This window comes from Barbus barbus (assembly GCF_936440315.1).
Source record: "Barbus barbus genome assembly, chromosome: 15".
NCBI lineage: Eukaryota > Metazoa > Chordata > Actinopteri > Cypriniformes > Cyprinidae > Barbus > Barbus barbus.
The window spans coordinates 25979450-26002989 of NC_136743.1; the positions used below are offsets into that span (position 1 = coordinate 25979450).

At 35.2% G+C, this 23540-nt stretch overlaps 1 protein-coding gene across 1 annotated transcript in view; it reads right to left on the bottom strand.

Moving 5' to 3' along the window:
* The window catches only part of LOC306880788 (epidermal growth factor receptor-like), a 63321-nt gene that overhangs the window by 25662 nt on the left and 14119 nt on the right, over window positions 1-23540 (bottom strand). Inside the window, exons 2-8 of the mRNA XM_079434553.1 lie at window positions 3585-3736; window positions 3145-3331; window positions 2771-2905; window positions 2606-2674; window positions 1458-1576; window positions 905-1046; window positions 141-257 (exon numbers count right to left, since the gene is read on the bottom strand). Of these exons, the coding sequence (XP_079290679.1) occupies window positions 141-257; window positions 905-1046; window positions 1458-1576; window positions 2606-2674; window positions 2771-2905; window positions 3145-3331; window positions 3585-3736 (921 nt within the window). The remainder of the gene's footprint in view (window positions 1-140; window positions 258-904; window positions 1047-1457; window positions 1577-2605; window positions 2675-2770; window positions 2906-3144; window positions 3332-3584; window positions 3737-23540) is intronic.

Here is a 23540-nt window from a genome sequence, read left to right on the forward strand (position 1 = left end):
TGTAATGCACCTAAAACAAGACTAATGTGTTTTCTCAACTAGGAAAAAAAAAAAAAAGATAAACAAACATTTTTTTATTCTTTTTAAAGGAAAAGGTTTTTACAAAACAGTATATACCCGACCAGCAGTCTCAACTGTACCTTTTGGACACAGGCCATCACACTTCTTACATTTCCGAACTCCAACCTCCTCCACCTCATAGGTGCCAGGGCTGCATGTTCTTACACATGCCCCATGGTCTGTCACGACATAGTTGTCTGAGAAAAAAAAATCACCAAAACAGCAATCACACCAGAGTCCTTAACCACAACCAACCAAAGCAACACAACACAACAGAAACTGATGTTCGCATTAAATCATTCTGTCATGGTTATGTTGCTTTCTGAAATGTTATTCAGAAACCAAAGTTGAGCAACAGTTGAAGAGTATTTCTCTCTGCCTGGAATGTGTCATTTATATTTTAACCCTGGTCCCCTAAAACATTAATCTCCAGAATGCAAGAATTCAAGATTTAAAGCGATAGCTCACCCCAAAATGAAAATTTTGTCATTATTCACTCACCCTCGTGTTGTTCCAAATCTGTATGAATTTCTTTCTTCTGCTGAGCACAAAAGAAGATATTTTGAAAATGTTGGTAACTGAACAGTTACCAGTAGCCATGGAAAAATACCATGGAAGTAACTCGCTACCAGCAACTGTTTGGTTATCAAAATTCTTTAAAATATCTTTATTTTGTGTTCACCAGAAGAATGACGAAAGGTTTGCAATAACATGAGGGTGAGTGAATGATGACAAACTTTTAATTTGTCATGATGTTTCCTTCTAACAGCTTGAATTCACATGGTTGTGGTTATGTGTTCAACCAGGAAGACAGAATGAAGAATTGCATCTTGAGGGGTCTTACGTGGGCATTTATTGATGCACGTTGCCCCAAAACTGTATTTCCCATCAGGGTTGGGAGCGAGCTGGTGGGTGTTGGGGTCGTAGAGCATGAGCCGTGGACATGCGTCCTTACATGTCCCCTCATCCTGGAAGTCCTTACAGGCCTACAGAACACACAAACAACATTTCCCATGAGCGCACTAGTCTGAAATTATTTTCATTGCCCTTGAGGTTACTTTGACTGCAGCTGTACACTTCATTGGTAATGAATGTTTCACTTTAAAACTGCAGACATGCCTTGTACTGTTATTTAATCAAAATAAATATAAGTGTTATAGTTTTTAACACATTCAAGCTGCTGTGAATTTCTCACATTTTCAGTCATATTACTGTCATTATTCACTCTGAACTAGTTCAGTTCATAATTATATCCAAACATTATGTCTACAGCTATGGATGACATCACTAACTGTATTTACGCTTACATATAGCATTCAGTATGTATTGATAGATGAATGAGCAAACAAGTGAATTATTAAGAAACAAATCTTTATCTGTATATGTGCGGTTCTCACCAGGCAGTCGGTGGGTTTGGGTCCAGTGCAGCCAGCAGCACAATGTTCATTACAGCAGTCAATGGGTTTGGGCCCCTTACACCTCCCTGAACACTGCTCCGCACAGATCACCTTAGTCACTAGATACAGAGAGAGAAGAAACTCACAGATCCTGACAGTACTGTCTGTGTTTGAGTTGAGCACAGCAACAACAATTCAATATTCTTCTGAAGAGTTTTCAAAACATTCCTCTGGGGGTCAAGTAGTGCTTTTTCAGCAGTTGTGAAATATAAGCCAGGGATCAACTAAATAAACTAAAGAGGCGCATTAAAAACTACTCATAAAGCAGAAATCCCAAATTGGTACTCCAGTGCATTTTGCAGTGGAACTATGGATTAATAACCCAGGGTTAAATATAAACAGTATGAAATATGAAAAAAAAGTTAACCCAGGTTTACGTTAACCTAGGGTTACATATCAAACTTGATGCAGCATTTCATGTGTGAATGCCACAATTTTTTTTTAAATGTTTGTTTATAGTACACTACCATTCAAAATTATAGGTTTAATAAAAATAAAAAAATCTAAATTGATCAAAAGCTTGAAACTGATCAAAACTGATTTCTATATGAAATAAATGCTGTTCTTTTGAACTTGCAATTCATCAAAGAATCCTGAAAAAAGTATCATGTTATTCATAAAAACATTAAGCAGAACAACAGTTTTCAACTTTGATAATAATAAGAAAATGTTTCTTTAGCACAAAAACATTACATTAGAATGATTTCTGAAAGTGACACTAAAGCCTGGAGTAAAGGCTGCTAAAAATTCACCTTTGCCATCACGGGAATAAATACAATTTTTAAATATCTGAAAACAGAAAACAGTTATTTTAAGTAGCAATAATACATCACATTATTACTGTTTTTATTATATGTTTAATTAAATAAATTCAGCTTTGGTGTAAAATTCAGCATTTGAGCCCTAATATTTTGAACAGTAGTGTACTGTGTTTCCAGCCACTAACTTTTGAAAGGTTTTCAATGTTTTGTTTTCATTATATCTTTATGAAACACCTCTAAATATTATGTTTTCACCAATTCAGTAAGATTTAAAAAGGTAGGGAAAAAAATTGGATTCAGTCACTTGAGTAGTTCAAGACCACTTACTTTTTTGGCAGTTTTGGGGACCAGGGCCCCAACAGGAACCATTGTAACAGCTCTGGTCGCACTTCTGACCTGTGGGAGGTAAAGTAAAGCATTCCTATTCAAAATGCAAAATTAATTAGTACCATTTAATATACATGTATAAAAACAAACTCCTGAGGGGCATACAGTGTTCTGCAGAGCTTGGTTCCGGCTCTCTGATTTTAGGCTGGCTCTTCATGTTCAGAATGTCAGTCCACTGAATGGTCTCCACGTTACATAAATGATTGTTACTGGAAAATTTGATTCCACCCTTCAGTATTTCTAGGAAAGTAAAACAGTGTTTGAACAATGCTTTCACGTATGACAAACTTCACATTTGAAATACAGGTTTACTAATATTTTCCAGATATAATTTCCAGAGCTGGGCATGAGAATTAATGAACATTATTCCCTCTACAAAACAAATGTGCGAAAGACATAAATAGGTAATTTAGGAGCTTTTGTTATTCCCATTTAGCAGGAAACATACAAACAAAGAACAGTTTTATATAACTACATACCAGTTAAGCTAGTCAGTGGCAACTGGTTCACGCCTTGTCCGATGCTGTTGTTGTAGTTCAGGAGGACAGCTAAAGCATATTTGTCGTCATAAAGAGAGTGGCCACGGATGATGCGCAGATTCTCAAGGGGGATTCTGGGAGCTGTGTTGATCCCAATAAGAACATAGCCACCAACTTCTTGGATGCTCTAAAAATCAGGAACAACAACACAAAATAACATTAAACACAAAACTCACTAAGCCTACAACACTGTAACTATATAAACAGTTGTCTGGAATAATATGTAGGTTCAATTCAGATTAAAAAATCTGTCAGGAAATATAAACTGGAAGTAGCAACATGCTAAAAATATGGTGTACCAATGACTTACAATACAACCAAACACTAAGGTAACAACAAAATAGCACTGAACATAGTGTTTGAAAAAGGATATATTGTACCCTGAGAAAGGACAAGTCGTGTTTTTCTGTCATATATGTGATTTCCAGGTTTTCCAGAACGACGGTGCAGTTGCTGTACATTTTTACCAGAATCTGATAATGGTCATCCACTGTTCCCAGAAGAGCCAGTTTGTTGTTCGCTCCCTGACACACTTAAACAGACAGAGAGAAAGAAACCCAGTTAAATCCATCTGAGGACTTTATGGGAAAAAGTACAATACCAGCAAAACCAACAGAAGAAAAATTGTTATCTGGTGGTGATTAAGTTTTCATTATTTTTGCAATTATTTAGCTGCTAAACCTCCAACCAAAATACCTTGGAATATACTTTTGAACACATTGAAATAATGTTTATTCATTCAATATTAAAGTAAGACATGGGAAAGTAAACCATTCTTTCCTTCTTTTCTTCAGCAAGGATGCATTGACATTAAAGACTTTCATTAAGGATTTCTGTTGAAAATGAATACTGTTCTTTTCTACTCTCTATTCACCAGAGAATCCTTAAATTCTTAAAATATAGAAAATATCTTTATAAAAAAAAAAACAGAAAACATTCTCAGAAAAAATCTTGTTTCAATGTCTCAGTGTTTTTTGAGCACAAAATCAGCATATTAAAATGATTTCTGAAGGATCATGTGACACTGGACTAATGGCATTAATTAAAATGAAATTTTATTAAAATGAAAGTAATGGCAGGAATAAATCACATTTTAAAATATATTTCAATAGAAATCTGTTATTTGAAATTGTATTAATATTTCATAATATTTTTATTGTATTTGGATCAAATAAATGCACTAAGAGACTTTATTTAAAAATAATAAAATTGTATTGTACATTTGTATTCAAATCAATGAATCAAAGCTTTGTACACAGTTTAGCAACAATTACAGTCTCGAGTCACATTTGTGGAATTTTAGCCCATTTTGCAATGCAAATTTGTTCCAATTATACAAATTACATGGAGAGCGTCTGCAGACTGCAATTGTCAGATCAACCCAAAGGTCTAGGCTCTGGCCAAGCAATTTCAAAATCTTTATTACGCACAAATAGAAGGCTAAAATGATTGTAATAAATCAAATGAGGCTGCTGGAGTCAGAGCCAATCTGAGGCATGTAGGTGTCTTTGGCAGCTAATGAACCAGTCAGAATGTAGTGTAGGTGGGCGTTTGTTTTAAGTGCTCTGAGCGGCAACGGAAAGACTCTGTGGTGAACCAAGATAAATAGTGCTCATGGCAGAGAACTCCTCTGAATGGCTTTCTCACACACTCAAAAAACTACTACTTCATTTACTCAGTCTGTTCTATATTGCTGCAGAGGCCATTAAGATTCTGACTAAAAGGCAAAAATAGAATTAAAGCCACTAAAACGGTAAGGTTTAGTCATCAACAACTCCTATTTTGCACCACAAGATATCCCCAATGAGACAAACATCTTAGCAGTTTCCACTAATAGATGCATCAAACTGTAAAATTGTGAATAATTACATTATTGTCTATGTAATAATTAAGTTACTGTGTAATAGAAGTCAGATCCAGTCATTTCAAAAGTGACTTCAATTGATCAGATGCAAAGGGTGAGCACTGATTTGAAGACACATATGACAGACAAAATAACTTCAACGCAAAGACAAAACAATGAATCAACAATTATGTATTCATGGGTCATTGTGGGCTTCTTGTTATAGTTTCTTGTTCTCTCAGTTCTAGTTGTAGTTGATTTAGTACATCAGTGTAGCTTTGGCAGCTAGCTGTTTTTATTTTTTATGTTATTTCATGTCTATCTTATGAGCTGCTCATGTGTAAAAGAGCACAGTGCTGCGCCTCACTCTGAAACACACAGTGCATCTATTTATTTGAGTCATTCTCAATCTTTGCGATTTGACAGTCTCACTGAGCCATATCAAGATTTAATGCAAGTCAAACCACATTAAATATGGGGTCACTTGCAACTAGTATAAATATGGTTTGTGCTGACCACAATGTTTTTTGTATGGTGAATTATTTGGGTGCCATCGGAACTTAAGAGACGTTTAGACACCAATATAATAATTTAGCATGCTGTTGGGCCTGTGAGGTTTTTGGTGCTGTGTTGATCACCTCAAGGTCTACTCTGGGTCCTGAACACGTTGAGAACCACTGCACTAGTCAGTGGAAGAACGCATTGTTGTGTGGGTGGCAATTCAGATCTTTAATAGGCTTAGATAACAGTGAGGCCAACCAACTCAACCAGTCTCAGGTCAAAGTTGTTTCTAGTTTTAAGATAAACTAAACTCCCATTTCAAAATGTATGTTGACAGTTTAGAGGAGCCAGCTTGAGACAAGGAGACCAGGTCTTGAAGAATGGAGCTTTATAGTCACACAAGCGTCTCTCTCTATAAACACTGAATGCATGAACTGTACAACACAATTGCAGAATTCACTCCTCCAAGTCTCCTCAGCAAAACTCATAGTATTGTAGCTTTGTTGAGGTGTTGACATGGAGTAGGGGCAATACTCGCTGCCGTGAGGTTGTTGGGTCACATTCTTTAACGTGTCTGGTCTTGAAGGAAAAGCTTAAGCTTGTAAACAAGAGAGCGACAGAAGTCTCAAAAAGGTGCTTAAAAAGGCATTAAAGTGAGAGTTTACCCAAATATGAAAACTGTCATTTACTCAACCTCATGTCATTCTTTCTTTTGCAGAACACAAAAGTGGATATTTTGAATGTTTTAACTGTGATTGTACATACAGTGAAAATCAGTGGGGTCCAAATTTGAATTGTATAGACAATAAATATGTTTATAACTTTTCTGAATTTTTTCGTTGTTATTCTGTTTCTCACTGTTCAAATAAACCTACCATTAAAATTATAGACTGATCATTTATTTGCCAGTGGGAAAACGTACAAAATCAGCAGGGGATCAAATAATTTTTTCCCCCACTGTATATATAATTATTACTTTTACAATTGCATGCAAAGAATTAAATGCATCTGGATCGTACAAGAAGTAATGGTGTACCCTTAAAAATAAAATTGGTAAAAAGTGACTCCAAGGGGTCCTGACCAAGCGTCCATGTGTGACGAGTTGGAAGTGAAGACATGTTGCAAATACAAACTTGTTTAGAAGGATCTACAGTATACAGTATTTGCAAAGTGAATGTTGAACTCGTGGTATATCTCAGAGCAGTAGTTTACAAACTGCGGTTGAGGTCCTTCCAGTGGGCCTCAAGAGGATTCTAGGTAATCTGTGGAAATTGGTATATTTTTATTATTATTTACTTTTAGGGCTGTCAAAGTTAACTGTACAAGAATGATATTTATTGCAAAAAGTGGTAAACGAATACATTTGATCGGTACTGTAGTGAGTTATTTGATATTACATTATATTTTAAATGTACTAAATTCCACCATCATTACATGTGGGTCTTTATACGTGCAAATATATAGCCTATAGCCATTTTATTTTAGGAAGGGTTTCCTCAGAAGGGCTTATATTTGAAAACTCCTGTCACAGCACTCAAATAAAACATCACATGTAAACTTAATTGTATGCCTTATATACTGTGGAAATGTTTTCCAGAGGGAGTTTTGATGTAAATACTCATTTGTGCCCAACAGTTAAAGCAACTGGCCAAAAGTACTAAGTAGTTCTGAAGAACAGTGCTTCTGTTATGAGGAACAGCTTAGTAGGAAAAACTGAGGATGAGAAACAGGTTCCCTGTGCTCTCCTTTACTCTTACTGCAATAAAAGTGTGTTTCATAGCCCAGAGTAAAGCCATCAGCCTACCGCCTACACACTGGACAAGATAAATTCATAAACAGAGCCTTAACGGTGTTATCTAGGACGGCCGATATGGAGTAACTCATTTCCTGCATCGGTCACAGGCTGAATGAAGGTTTTCTGAAGCAGATGACAGGTTGATTTCACTGGCTGTTGCACAAAACATATGACGTCCTGAGATAGTACAATGTTTCCGTTCATACAGATGATATTGTAGAATGTGATGAAGAAATCATGGCCAGAGGTACCTAATGTCACTTGTTTCATCGTTAAAGCTTGAGCTGGCTCGATTCCTTCTGGCAATCCTTCTGGCCCAGTGCCATGACAGTAAAGGTAAGGTGTGGCAGTACCTAGTCTGGCTCAAATTCAGTAAGTACACTGTTCTTCTCCAGATATGACGTAACTGTGTGAGTGTTTCTTATTGCTGCTGGCTGTAGGTGTGCTGAACTCATTATGTGTGTTCCCATGCACTCACACTACAGGTTTAACACCAAGAACCTGAGTCATGTAAAACTTGCTGCAAAATACAAAAGAAAAAATTATTTACTGTCTGGTCAAGCATTTTACATGCTCTTTCTTCAAGAGGGTGTGAACGTATTTGAATTCTTTAGCATGTTACTACAAAATTATTCGGAAAAGGCTTGAAAAAAGGTTTGGGTGGTTACCATGACCAGTTAGTTCCTGCTTTGAGATTCTATCCTCCTTCACTCTTAACATGGGCGTAGAATATGCCCTCCACCCCCACTTTTAATAAAACGGAAATTCATCCCCCACACTTTTTTCTGGGCAAGCATGCTCATGTAGAGGTTTTCAAGGGCCAGTGTGAATAAATCTAGATTTAAATTCAAAGACACAAAATAGTCTATGCATGACCTGACATTTTTTGTGTATCCAAAATGAAGCGATGTGAACATTATGGAGCGCTCAACGCTCTCAAGCAGTGTATGTTTCATTCATACCCAAAGGGTGCTCTCATGCAGAAAGTCCAAAACGGTCTCATAGAAATAATAACTTATAATGTACCAGGAAATCCCTAATATGGACAAAGCCATCCAGCTATTGCTGTAGCTGAGCTAAATAAAAAGCACAAACATTTTAACTGATGAAACGTGAAGACAATAAACAATGTCAACAATAGACAATGTCTGTTTTATGTGTGTTTTTCCAATCATCTCCAGGTAATAAATAAATAAAACATACAAATAATGCAGTGTTAATTGACATAGCATTTATTACAGTATAGGAACAATAAAATATATTTTATGCCTTATTCTGTGATAACATTTTTTAAAAAAGTGTTTGTGGTATAAATCCTAAAATTGTGATTAGGTAAATATAGCAAAACAAATACAAATGATTGGTTACTGAGCAGCAGTGTATTAGATTTCTTAGCAAATTAAAAGAGATAAGAAAAAAAAACGACAATTATACAAGAAAGAAAAAAAAAACGCTTTGTTGGAAAAATCAATAATAATTGTGTCTATTTTAATTTTTGCTCTTAGCATCAACAAACAACACTACGCTACTAGCATATGAAACAGTAACCTATGGCCTACAGTAACCTGATAATTATTTCTGACGTTCAGTGAAATATTGCAGGTCACAGCATTTCTGCAATGCAAAATACACTGAGCGGTAATCTGCACTATGCATAATTAAAACAATTTTTATAGAAAATGATTATGAGTACGTTCTTCATCTTATGTGAGTGTACGCCCTTTCTATGACTCTTTACAAACACACAATTAATTTCTTAATATAAAACCTTTTAAACTACTGAATGCACCTATAGACTAAATAGATAGAAATAATTTCTACTAAAACCATTTCCAAGACAACATAAAATAGACAAAGGGGAAGAGATCATTTTCCCTCATAAAATACAGTATCATTACCTGGAATGAAATTATCTATTTAAGTCATGTAATTGAGTTACAAGAAAATAAAACCACAGTTATAAGGAAACAGCAATGCTAAACGATTTTCTATGCAATTAAATTAGTCATTATTTATTCCTTGGAACTACGCACCTATTATATTAAATCAAAACATCTTTTTTCAAAGAACCTTTTCTTTTTTGCAGCATCTATACTTTTGCAATATACTTATTTACTTACTAGGTATTATAATTAGACTTATAAATAGGTTTTTATTAATTTCCTTGATATTCCAATTAATTAATAAAACCAATTGCAATTAATCACACGAAGGTGTAAAACTTCATGGCAATATAATATTTAATCATAAAATGCATTCATTTTTAAAATATAAAACATATTAATATAATAAAATACATTTAGATTTTTTTTTAAAGTTAAATAATCATATTAAATTGAAATGCAATATTGCAAACCCCATTAATTTAGATAACATTAAATTAGGTGATTATTTGTCCCATTTCTCCCTAGAGTTCCTAATGAGTTACTGTATAGCATCAAGTTTATCCCCACTTTGGCTGAAAGCTTTTTCTGGAAGATTGATAGTGCGAAAGAGAACATATGTTTTTTTTCTCACAAGGATAAAGGCAGATGTTTTTGTAAAGTAATTTTGATGTCTCTGAAACATCCATCTTGAATCTAGAGCTCAATGCTTTAAGTTTAAAGAGCAGTTTAAACCGCTCAGGACCACTATCTGTTTTAATGAGGAAAATAAAGCTTTTCCTCAGCTCTTCCTGTGCATTAGCCCACACTTCCCTCTCCTGCGAGGACAGAATTGTTTGAGGCTCAGCAGAGGAGGTGTATTTCCGCTACATATGGTACAATGTAAACAAAGATACCATCGCAACACAATGAAGGATTCACAGGGTGTGGATGACAATAATGTATTCTGGGTCTTTGAAGCTCAATTTGGATTCCAACTGAGATTGGCTCCAATGAATGCAATGAGTGGGATACAGACTCAAAACTGTGGAGATGTGGGGGTGTTCCAGATCAGGGACTTGAGTAACGCACAGGAAGAAGATGGAACAAACAGAGACACACATCCACACAAAAACACCACCACTACCATTTGAAAAAGTGGATGGCAATAAAACAGAGAAAAATAAAAAAAATGCCCTTCTGACATTTCAGGAAGTTCCTTGTATGGGGTCAGTCATTGCGTTACTCCAAACCCAGATGCTATAGTGGCCTCCGGGGAGGGCCGAGGGAGCTAGAAAGGGCGGATTTAATAGAACTGGGAAGAAAGACACATGTTTGAACCAAGCCAGATGCAAAATATCCACAGAAAGAGCCATGTATTTTATTTCAAAGAATGTACTTTAAATGCATTATTAGCTTTACTTGCAGAAAGTGATACTGTGTTGACTTTATTAAACCAGCTGTAAAGCTTCCTCCTCTGTTGCGCATGAGTATGTAGGCTTCAGTACTGAGGAGTAGCAAACTTAACAATACACATAACACTTGCTCAGTTGTTTAAAAGCACCATAGATTTTTTATTCAACAAACTGCTTTTTCCAACAATCGCACAGTGTGAGAAAATGCTGTCATGGCAATAAATTTTCAGTGACCGAAATAGTGATGTATCATAAGTGTCTCTCTGATGGCACGTTTTCACTGTTTATACTTAACCAAAGACCTGGAGTAGAAGCATCATTATCATTAGGACGTTGGTATTAAAATTGCCTAATGTCCAATTTAAATATTTGTATACAAGCTGGTTTAGAGTGTGGATTATTACATAAAATCGATCCATTGATTATTAAATTAAACTTTATTTTCGTTTTTTGGTTTTCAGCTAAATAAAAGCTTTAATTTTTAGTGTTTCATAAAAAAAATGGCATTTCGGTTCATCAGTACAAAAACGTAACATGTTATGCTAAACTTGTTTCTCATTCTCTTTTTCATATTTACTTCATTTCACGAAATTGCAATTTTGTATGATTTGAAAACGTACTATTTGAAAAACAAAAATGAATAAGCCTGAACCCCTAAACCTAACTTTCTGTAAATTGTAAATTTAAATTGTAAAAAGTAAATTGTACGAAAATGTACAAAAGAGTATGAATTCAAAAGAATTTACAAAACGTAAAGCAGTTACGAATTGTCATGAGACTGTGTTGTTTGTGTTGTCAATTCACTCTTCTTTCAGACTGTTCATGTAGGCCTATATGAATAGATATCACAAAAGAGATATGCAGAAATATTTAGTTAAATACTATTCATTACTGTTTTCAACTCAGTCGTACAGTTTATGTTTTGTTAGTGTGTTTAATGTAAATGTATCTGTATAAATCACCCTAATTGTTCTTTAATTCAAAAGCCCAAACTGTTTTGTGCCACAAACAATTTTCATTTCAATTATTCATTGAAATATTATCTCATTAAATAGCTCCAATATAGTTTGTTATTTTGAATTAGTAGTTTGTATTGAAGCTAAACACTACATTTTTTTAAAGATAAGCTTAAATGGAGCTAGTGTTTCTATGTAGCTTTTAGCTCGGAAAGCTAAAGTTTCAATGTAACTTTCCCAGCATTGAAGTTTCACCATGTTTTAAGTAGAAAAATGCCACGTTTCTACATTGAAACAAATCTTACACAGGAGATAAAAGTTATGAACCTGATGGACACTGTGTTCTTAGACATTGTTGTGTTTGGGTAATCAGTTTAATCAGATGAGAGAACATCATTCATCTCGCAAAGCATCACACTTTTTTTCATCGAAAACTCCTGAGAGAGACAAATAAGGACCTAAACTGAGGCAAATGTTTATCTCTCTTGGAAAGCACTCCCTAACAACTCGGTGTACATCTCCAGTTACACTTTGCAAATCTTTGACTTTGTTTATCCTGAGGCCCAGGGCTGGAATGCCGGAGAAAAGGACCTTTTGAGCACCTAATCGTAACATTAGCAAAACATTAGCACGCTAGCATTTCACATTTTCCTTTGTGGACTTGTGATCAAGTTGTGGTGAGATCTGCAGGATTTCACGCAACTAGATCATTCCTAACTTGGTGGCTTTTGTTCTATTATTTCCAATAAGATTTTAAACCAAAATGTTTGCACGCTATGGACAAGTATAAACACCCCATTAGAAACATTATTGAACATTGTTACTTGCATTAGGAGCCTAAAGGGCTGGTGAACATTCATCTTCTGCTGACCGTGTGAACAAAACGTGCCCAATTCATGACACTCAGATCCGTTACCCATTGAGTTGCTAATGTGATCACTGGTGCCCACACAGTCTTGGGCTTTATTCATCATTTTGGAAGAACCAGAGGGAGCCAAGAGCTGATTAATTTCAATAGTTGTCTTCTTTCTGTCCACAGATTTGATTTGTGTCTTTTTCTGTGATATATTCTTCTCAGAAAGTAAACACTGTGTCTGTGTTTTTATTGTAACAAAGACGCACTGTTCTCATTAGCGTCAAGCTAAGATCATTGACTGACTTACGACCTCTTTTGTTGCTGTATATATGGCCGGTTATGAGTTGAAAGACAGTTCTATCCTAATCCAGCCAGTAGTTCATTCCAAATAGTATATGAAACCCAATATTAGTGTTCGCAGGGGCGTAATTATGCCATCAAGCCTGTCATAAACCTATAACATCAGATGACTAGGCAAAGTTGAGAAGGATTATTTTAATACAGCCAGCAGCTAGCCAGGGAGGTCAGCATGTTTTTGACTTCAAACTGAACTCCCAGAAAATGTGTCACGTCAAGCAAGTGAAGAAAACTGTTTTATGAGGTTGGGTCAAATCCCTGGCTAGTTTTTGTCCTTATTTCTTGGAGAGTGAGGTAATGCTCAGTAATGAATGTGCTAAATCTAAAGCTCACATGTTCACTTATTGTTCCAACTCCAAACCAGAAACATGTACTCTATGCAAGTACACAAAAATAAGTTGAGAACTTCATGTGCAGTTCTTGCATTATTGTGGTTGTCTTCAGTACTCAAGGGGTTGAGTTAGCTTCAGATATCTGTGCCATTAAACCAAATGTGCTATTACTCAAGTAGCTAACTATAAACAAGTCTTATCAAACAGTTCCTCTGGTCTGATAGAATTTGATCTGAGAAAAAAGAAAAAAAAAAACCTGACCATAGTGTACCATAGCCTTGCAAAAACACTGAAAATACAACACATACTGAACATTTTCCGAATGCAATGTGAAATTGTATTTTTGTGTGTTTAATTGTTTAGAATGCTTGGGGTCGGTAAGATTTCAAATGTTTTTGAAAGAAGCTGCATTTATTTGTTTAAAAGTGCAGCTAAAACGGTAATATTGTGAAATATCATTACAATTTTACTTAATTGTTTTCTATTTTTTATATATTTATAAATGTAATTTATTCTTGTGATTTCAAAGCTGAATTTTCAGCATCGTTACTCCAGTCTTCAGTATGACGTGATACTTCAGAAATCTTTCTGATATGCTGATTTGATGCTCAAGAAACATTTCTTATTATTATCAATGTTGACAACAGCACAAAGATTTTTGTGGAACCTGTGATACATTTTTTCAAGATTATTTAATGAATTTCTATTTTTTTTACATATGTAAACGTCTTACTGTTGCCTAACTTTTTATCAATTTAATGCATCCTTGCTGAATACAAGCATTAATTGTAATAAAATGAAAATTTTACTAGTCCAAAACTGTAATATTTTAATGTAAACTGTAATAGATATTTTTTGCTTATAGACCCTTTTAGAGCCGACGTCACAGCGCTAGCTGGAGGAAAAACAAATCAAAAACTAGAGGCGGCCAATTCAAACCAGCACAGATTTGGCTACACAAGGAGCTTAAAATATCATCTTCTTGTGACGTTGGGTGCCAGAATCGTTGTAGTACAGGCTCCAATTTGAAATTTGAATGCATACCTGCTGCCACTGCCAGACAAAAAACCGAACACAGCTGTGGTTAAACGAGATAAAACGAGCGGACTGGACAGAAACAATCGTCAAAAATGCTCACATTTGCAGCGCACACTTCTGATCAGAAAAGGTTAAATAAAGTATTGTCTTTTGTTGTTATGGGCATGTCTAAAGATTTCTTATGAAATAATGTCTGGGTGCATGTACGTAAAACAACAAACTGACGATTTATATGCTTACCCATTTGTAATTGTATACATTGTTGTGATTAACTGTGGCTGGAATAATAATGTATCTGTAAAAATAGTTGCCTGCTGAAATTGAAATATATATTATTTATTATTATTATTATTATTTACTATTATTTAGTCATTTAGCAGACGCTTTTATCCAAAGCGACTTACAAATGAGGACAACAGAAGCAATCGATTGTAGTATTAAAACAACTAAAAACAGATCCAAAACTAAAAGCTAAAACTTTATAAATACTACCTATACACATTTTAAAAATAAAGAAATTAAATAAAAATGACAAATGCATACTTGTCAAAACTTAACATTTAAATGAAAAACAAAACAAAAAAATTATTCTAAAAACAATTCAAAATATTAAAGAACATAAGGTATAAGAGTATAATAATGATTCTAACATAACACTAAGCCAAACACCAAAAAACAACAACTATATATATATATGTATATGTACAACCACACACACATACATACATACATAAATATATATATATATATATATATAATTTAATTTCTATTTAGTTTGTTGAAGTATTAAAATAGCTCAAATTAAATAAACGGTAGAGTCGATGGTCTTTACACTCTTCGGTCTTCACACGACAACTGCCACGACCGCTGCCGCGGGAAAACTAAGCTTTTTTATACCCATCTAACAAAATACTAATTGAATTTAGCTGAAAACACTTTCCTTATTTTTCAACAACAAATGGCCGAGCAAGCGCAGACACTGACAAGATACGCGAGACAGGACGAGACCAAACGCGATATCAGCACGTCTCCACACAGTAAACAAAACAAGCGATTTTGCTGTCACAACTGCGCTAAACACTAATAAGACAAGTACATACACTTACGAGCTACTTTTAACTTCTGCTGATGAAGACTGCTTCTCTCAAAGAGTATTTCTTTACACATATATATACATCTACATGACTAGATAGACACGGTGAGTTTGTCTTAACTATACAGGTTAGATGTGAGTCACTTAACCGGAGGGAATCCTGTAAGATCGTCCATCCTTTGAGTAAAAGCATGTGCGGGTCGGCCAATCTGGTTCCGACCCTTTCCAAATAACAATCGCGGTCCCGGACAGTGAGTGACCTTAGATATGCAGGTTGAATCAGAATTTCTTCAGTTATTGTTAAAAACAACCTAACAAACTTCTAGCGTTAGTGAGGCGGTCAGGGAAATCTTTCTGCCTCCACCCAAGCTCCGCCCACAGAAAAACATCACAATGTTTACTAAAAGAAAAAGGGTCTATATCAGCACAGTTGTACCATTGATATTTTTTACATTTACCTTGACTTTACACCATTAATGTCTGTATTAAAATAAATTTTAATACAGAAATTAAAAACATATTACATATTTTTGATTAACATACAATAAAGGTTATGTCACTGTTATGTCACTGACCTGCATTCTTATTCCTGCAAACCTTAAAAAAAATATATAATTTAGGCTAATATGAACTAAATCTTGATATAAAAAATTGCATCAGCTTTAGGCATTCTGCAACTTACACACACATACACACTCACACACACACACACACACACACACACACACACACACACAAACATACACATTTCATTTATACTTACTACAGGAAATACAGGAGGTCACAAGAGCTGAGAGAATGTGAGCGGGCAACATGGGCAAAACTGTGGTTACTTTCCACTTTTCCACTACTATGCAATAAAAGAGTCTACTACACATTTGCTGAATAACCCACACATTTCACACATCATTCCGGCCCGAAAGAGGCAGCTGCATTTCGGGAATCCCCTGTTGCCCTGAACATTCCCAAATTCTTCTTTTTCCACAAATTACAGAGCAGCACACAATGAATCTCAGAGGTGACAGCTAACCACCAACTTCAGATGTTTCTTTGGGACTCAAACATGAAACAACACACTTATCAAGCGTATTTGTGAAAATCAATATGTATTTGTACGAATATGTTTAATCTACCGCCCTAACAACCTAGATTTTGTGTCATTTTAACAGATGTTCAGGCATACAGAACAGGCGGTGATGTTTTTGATTATGGGTATGCGAGTGACCGAGAGGACGGAGCTCTGATTTAAAGAGTGCGAGTGCACTGGAGCACAGGGATGAGCTTCCTGTGTGCTACTCCCAACCGTTACTCATCATTTACTCATTGTAACATTCTGCATTTCACATTATGGCACACATGGTTTTATTCATGCAGATTAAGAATGACTCCCTTCCAGAGGCTTACGCACAAGATGGTCTACTTGCGCTAAGACTATCTTTCGCAATAGCAAAAAGGGTCTTGGTGTATTTTTGGCAAGCCTATGCTAGAACTGTGACCAATCAGATTTTTACTCTAAAATCCAAAGGGGTTTAGATGACACATTAAGGAGTCACGTTTAAAATGCAGATTATGTGCCAAAAACATGATAAATCTCAGGAAATCAACGGAAATGAGCAAGACCCAGTCAAAATACTAATGACTAGTACTTTATCATTTCACATATTGTAGATGTTATCTTCTTGTAGTACTGAAACTCATCTGGAGTTCACCAATGGCTTCGCAACAGTCATCTTTTCCATTGAAAACAAGGCATGGGCCAAGGCAGAGCTCTCAAAACAATGGCACTATTTGTTTAAAACTACAATCACATCCTCAAGCGAGTTGTTTTAAGCCCACCCCCTCACTCTAAACTCAAAAGGGTCGAGCGGCCTCCCCCATATCACTCAACTGGGCATTGAAGTTGGCTCGGAATAAACTTGTTCTGAGATAAATTCTAGACAAGTTGCTTTGAAATGGCCGGGCTTCCAATGAAGCAAAGAAACATGAGATGATATGTACGGAGATGAAGAAAATACTTATGAGTCTGAGACTGAAAAGCAATCATATTGCCAAAATCTTTGTGGTTTGAAGAACGTTCCACTGTGTAATCTAATCTAAGACCAGGCACGATGTCTGATGATGAATATGATGTGAGATTACTCAGTAAGGTTTAATATTTTGATATGTAAAGTATAGCGATGCTTCATCTTTCTCCTTCAGACAAAGGCACAAAATCACTTTCCAGAAAATTTTCCTTCACTGTTCCTTGCTGGTGAAATGATCTTCCCTGACCCTACCAAATCCGGAACACCAAATCCCAGACTATATTCCAGAAACAGCAAAAAAATCTCTTCCATCAGCACTTAACTGCATCCTGCTGAGAAAAAAAAATCTTTCTCTATGATTTGACTATTACTTAATCCTTCCCTGTCCTAGCTTGTACTACGCTAAACAATGTCTGAAACTTTAAGATGAATTACTTGTTGCATTCCTCCGCTTTGGATAAGAGCATCTGCTAAATTAATAAATGTAAGGTGGTTGTTAAAGGAATGCTCTGGGTTCAATACAAGATATTCAGCATCGGTAGTATTTAAATAAATAAAAAATTATAATACAATAAAAAAATTATAATAATAAAATTTTGGTACATAAGAAATGAATAAAGAATTTCAGAAATGTCACATCAATGCATTAAAACTAAATTAATGTTAAATTGGACAAATGTTCGTTATTTTTATGTTTTTTAACATAGTAATAACTAAATAATTATTAGATAGAAAAATAAACAATAAAATGAATAACAATACATAGAAATACATAGAAATGTTGGGTCCCACTTTATATAAGGTGGCCTTAATTACTATGTACTTACATCAAAAATATGTACTTATTGTGTTCATATTGTATTGCAAAACACTTTTGCTGCTATTAAGGTGGTGGTATTGAGGTATGGTTAGGGACAGGTTTGGTGGGATGGGTAGGTTTAAGGGTGGGTTAAAAGGATAGTTCACCCAAAAATGAAAATTTGATGTTTATCTGCTTACCCCAAGGGCATCCAAGATGTAGGTGACACTCCTAATTGAGATTGTAGATAGAGTATCAATGGTCCATTTGAGAGATAGGTGGCGGTAATGCACTTATAAGTCTGCGATCCACCATAACGGAAGACGCGTCACGCGCTGACAGTAGGACAGTGCGGTGGATCAGAGGTAAAAAAAAAACCCAATATAAATACTGTTCAGTTTCTTGCACAGACCGATCGTTTTGTGTCTTTAGACCTTAATGTATCGTCACGAGCCGCAGGGTTTAATTTGGTTTTATTTGTGTATGTATTTTTTATTTTTTTTCTCTTAAAGCCGTGCGTACCATTGACTGACATTATATGACCGACAGACAGCAACGGTTTGAGTTAAAAATCTTCGTTTGTGTTCTACTGAAGAAACAAAGTCACCTACATCTTGGATGCCCTTGGGGTAAAGAGATAAACATCAAATTTTCATTTTTGGGTGAACTATCCCTTTAAGATGTAAGGGATGGGTCAACAGTGTAATTATACATGGAATAACATAAATTAATTACAGATGTAATTACATGCAGGTATTTTTAGAAATACAGTATGTACACAAGTGCATTGTTGTATGAAATCCTTCATTTCAATGTAAGTACACAGTAGTTAACACCACCTAATATAAAGTGGGACAAAATGTTGTTTGTAAATATTTATAATATTTTATGAATTTAAAAAAAAGTGGGTCAAACTTTTCTGTATAGCACATCTCATTTAAACATTGCTTACATATATTTGCTGAACCGATTATCGGTCTATAATCCACTCAAAATGACTTTGTCCCATAAACTTTCATTATAAACACATAAATGCACACAGGATTTTCTTGTTTGTTTTTACAAACCGATTGATAAGTTAAAATAATTGTCTGCTGTAATCAATAGCATGCCACAGATGATGTTAATCAAATTCAAAGCATTCCTCTTCTGGTTACTTTAAAAAGTCTCCAAAATATCATTCACACTTGAAAGAGAAAACAAACAGTTTATTATTAGTTACAAAATGTATATTATTTCTCTAAATATAAATAATCTCTAATTGAATGTCTAAGTCACTCGCAACATAAAATCAATTGAATCATTTTCTTGTTTATTTACATTGATAGTTTTCAGCGGCACAAGCAAAGAATGCTCACGTGTTGTAACCGGATTACATCAGTGAAGACTTCAGAACAGATGTTCAACCGGCTGCAGATGCAGTGATATTTCCTGTGAAGAATGCTCCATGTCTCCACCGAAGTTATAAGATCTCAGACACCAAATTCCAGCAGTGCACCATCACCCTTCTTTCTATCCAGAACACTGACGCTGATACGCACCAACATGGACCAAAAGACTACACTGGATGACTTGCTTTCAGATGTGCATGAGGTGTCAAACCAGATGATTAAAGCACCTTGCGGGTTTACATCAAAGAACATGATCATTTATTTTACGTTCAGACACAGCTGGTGGACACATGGCAAATCCACATGTAACAATAAATTGGATTCATGACTAAACCTAATTTACAGCTTGTATAACAAGCTAGAAAATTCTTCAAGACTGAACAAAGGGTCATTTTATGAAGGTTCTGACTGTTGTGTGAAGGTTATATGCAAAATGTATGGTGTAGAAAAACAAGTTAGGGGAAAGAAATTTTATGAGACATAATCTTGCCTGAATTTTGTAAATAACCAAATAATATTTATTGTACAGTACGGCTTAGAGTAAGGTTGAATCTAAAACTCAATGCAATAACCACATTGTTAATGTGAGATTCCAAATCCACATTTTAAAATTGTCTAACATTTAAAGAAATTAAGATATTTAAATATTAAATGCAGAAATATGGATAAAAAAGTAAACTTGTGACATTGAGCTTGTGTGTCATTCTCAAATCATGCTGGATAACACAAACCTTTTTGGAGTTCATGCAGTTTGAGAATAGAATAGAATAGAATAGAATAGAATAGAATAGAATAGAATAGAATAGAATAGAATAGAATAGAAAAAAAAAGCTCAATTAAAAAACAATGATAAACAAAATCATTTTCACTAGTGGTCTCAGACTTTTTGGACCCTACTGTATTTTGGTCAGCTGGCTTTAAAATCCTAATACAGCTCAGTTTTCTGCCGGCGTTGTAAGGGGCCTTGGAATACGGTCATCGTCTGCCTCAAATTCCTCTCATAGCTTTGGCTAGCCACAACGAAAACAGCCTCTCTCGCATAAACGACCACTTGACCCGTTAACCAATTGTGAATCCTCTAATCCCGGAGTTATGAGCATATGATTAGATTTGCCAATGGATAAAAATTGTAGTAAAACTAAAACAAGATCTTTAAATGAAATATTCACGGATTCCTTTAGAATCGGTCTGATGGACCAGTCAGGGAGTTAATCTGCGCTTGGACCCATTTCAAGCTTATCTCTAAAGAGATTTTATCAGTGTGCCGAAGAGCCTCTACACCTATCACTAAAAATGATAGCTGGATTGCTTTGCTCTGAGGCGTGTAACATCCTTCTGAGCTGTTCTGATGTCTACAACTTTCTTAGCACTGGAAATACCCCTGAGCAGCAGGACTGGATTCATTCATTTAATTAGAAACTCTTCTGAAAGCAGTATGACAGTATGCAGCATCACTGGTTTGTGACTAATCTACTCCACTCCAAAAAACCTAGTGAGCAGCCTATCTAGACACCATTTTAAAGGCACCTTAAATACAGACAGTTACAAAAGGTAAACAATACTTGAAGTTACCATATTTCGTCACTGTACATTAGTATTAGCGGTCACCTGTCTAACATCACCTCAAATCTCCAGCTGTCACTGACAATAAATGATATCACTGCATATAAGCACGACAAGTACAGTATATTTTGTGGAAAACACAATAATTCAACATGTAATCCAAGATGGCATATAAATTTGTGGAATTTGATTATAAATAAATTCATTTCATTAAAGCATTGCAAATTTTATGTAATGTTTTTGGACGCTTAATTACATGTTATTTATTTATTAAATGAAAATGTGATATAGTTTAAATGTATAGTAGCTGTACTGTGCACTACATAAGGATCTACAATAAAAGGCAATTTTCAAATTGTTAGCTTACTAAAAAGCTAACATTAAACATTGCAAGAATGGACTTTGGGTCATATCTTCTGAACAATTTACATAAGGAGAGTTTATGTGCTTTTGCTACCTCTAAAGATTGATCCAAAACAGTCTCATAAGGGGCTTAATTTCACTCAGGCTGCACCCTTAGAAGGCAGGTGCCTATATAGGGAACAGACAGCAAGACAGTTTGGAACAGAGCTCAACTGTGAGTGACATTGTTCTTTTTTTATTATTCATTGGCTTCCTGCATTCTTTCACAGCTTACAGAGTAAGCATGACTTATGAGGAAATGTAGTAAAATTCCTCACCAACAGCACTGCAGGGCCTGACGGTTTTGAGACACAGAAAGACCTCTTGCTTTTTTGAGAATTTCACAAAATGTACTACTATTACTGTCACTGAAGTGTTGCTTTAGTTAGGATGTCAACCGTCAAGAAAAAGGCTTAATATCTTTTCAGGTCTGTTAACAGGTTCTGTCTTGTTCATGTTGGATTTTTTTATTTTTTTTAAATTGAACTACTATAAAGACCTAGTTTATTGTTAGAAATGAACTACACAAGATAACCTGGTCATTCATAATTGAAAATACTGGGCCCCTTTTACTTCTGAAATGTGAACAGGATCTCTTTCTTGGCAGCTTGCCACTATTCAATTGTTAACCTGCATTATTCTGAACACTCAGTCTTTGCTTCATTGTGAGCCACCTGACTTTTCTAAAGGCAAATTATAAAATACCAAGGAATAGCAGCCAAAAACATTCCCACAGCAAAATAACTTTCAAAACTAGGGTGAATCAATAGTAATACCATGCTATATCAAGTCTTTAGACATTAGACTTTAGACATAGCAATGTGCTAAAACCACTAAAAGCCCTTTAGCGAACGCATGACAGGACAATCTATTATCGAAGTGGACAAGTACCACAAATTCTGGGTTTTTTTATGTAATTGTTTTCTTCCAAATGCATAGAGCGCTGCAAGGATGACATATCTTTTTATGCCAAAACATTGAAACAAGTTAGCATTTTAGCACTTCCAGCTCCGTCTTCCCAAAATCAACGGGTCCTTTGAATGGGTTTTTGGTTAAATGCCTGAAATTAGGACTGTGTTTAACACAAGATCAAGATATTTTCATGTTTTATTCTATGACAAAAAATACATTAGTATTACCCCTTTGTGTTTTTTTAAAGCTTTCACTCGTCTTGAAAAAGGTTGCTAACAAGTGGGACCATACAGAGGTGGTCGGGACGGGTTAGTTCACCCAAAAATGAGACCCGTAGGACCTTTGCTTATCTTCGGAACACAAATTAAGATATTTTGGATTAAATCCGAGAGCTTTTTGACCCTCCATAGACAGCAATGCAACTGACACATTCAAGGCCCAGAAAGGTAGTAAGGACACAGTTAAAAAATTATTTTTGTGTTTTTGCGCACAAAAAGTGTTCTCGTAGCTTCATAAAATGAAGGACGAACCATTGATGTCACATGGACTCTTTTGTCAATGTACTACCTTTCTGGGTCTTGAACGTGATAGTTCCATTGCAAGGTCAGAAAGTTCTCGGATTTCATCTACAATATCTTAATTTGTGTTCTGAAGATGAAAAAAGGTCTTATGGGTTTGGAAAAACATTAGGGTGAGTAATGACAGAAATTCCCTTTAAATGTCTACTTGCTAGTCCGCTTTAACAGCTTCATTGTTTTTATAATTTCACCACTGAAAACAATTCTAACTCAAACTTCAGGTATTTTGTAATTTCATTGATAACCTACGTTAGAGACTTTTGCTTATTATATTTAGGTTTCAAAATTCATAATAGTTGTGTTCTTTTGTGAATATTATGAAAAAAGGTTTAAGAATAATACACTTTGTATGGTCAAAGAGCTTATTTTCTACAAAAAATTCAAAGGCAAATAGAAATATTTTAGGCATCACTGCAGTGCTCTATTGAAGAACCAAAAAATATCAAAACAAACTATCATAAGAAGATCACTGTATGACCACAGATGTGACCATTATCAGTGGTACACTGCCAGTGTGAAATGAAATTATCTCAGTTAATTAAACTAATGATGAAGAATTGCACAAACTCGCATCTTTTCATTACTAGAGCTTCCAAACAGGACGTTTGCTGTCATAATA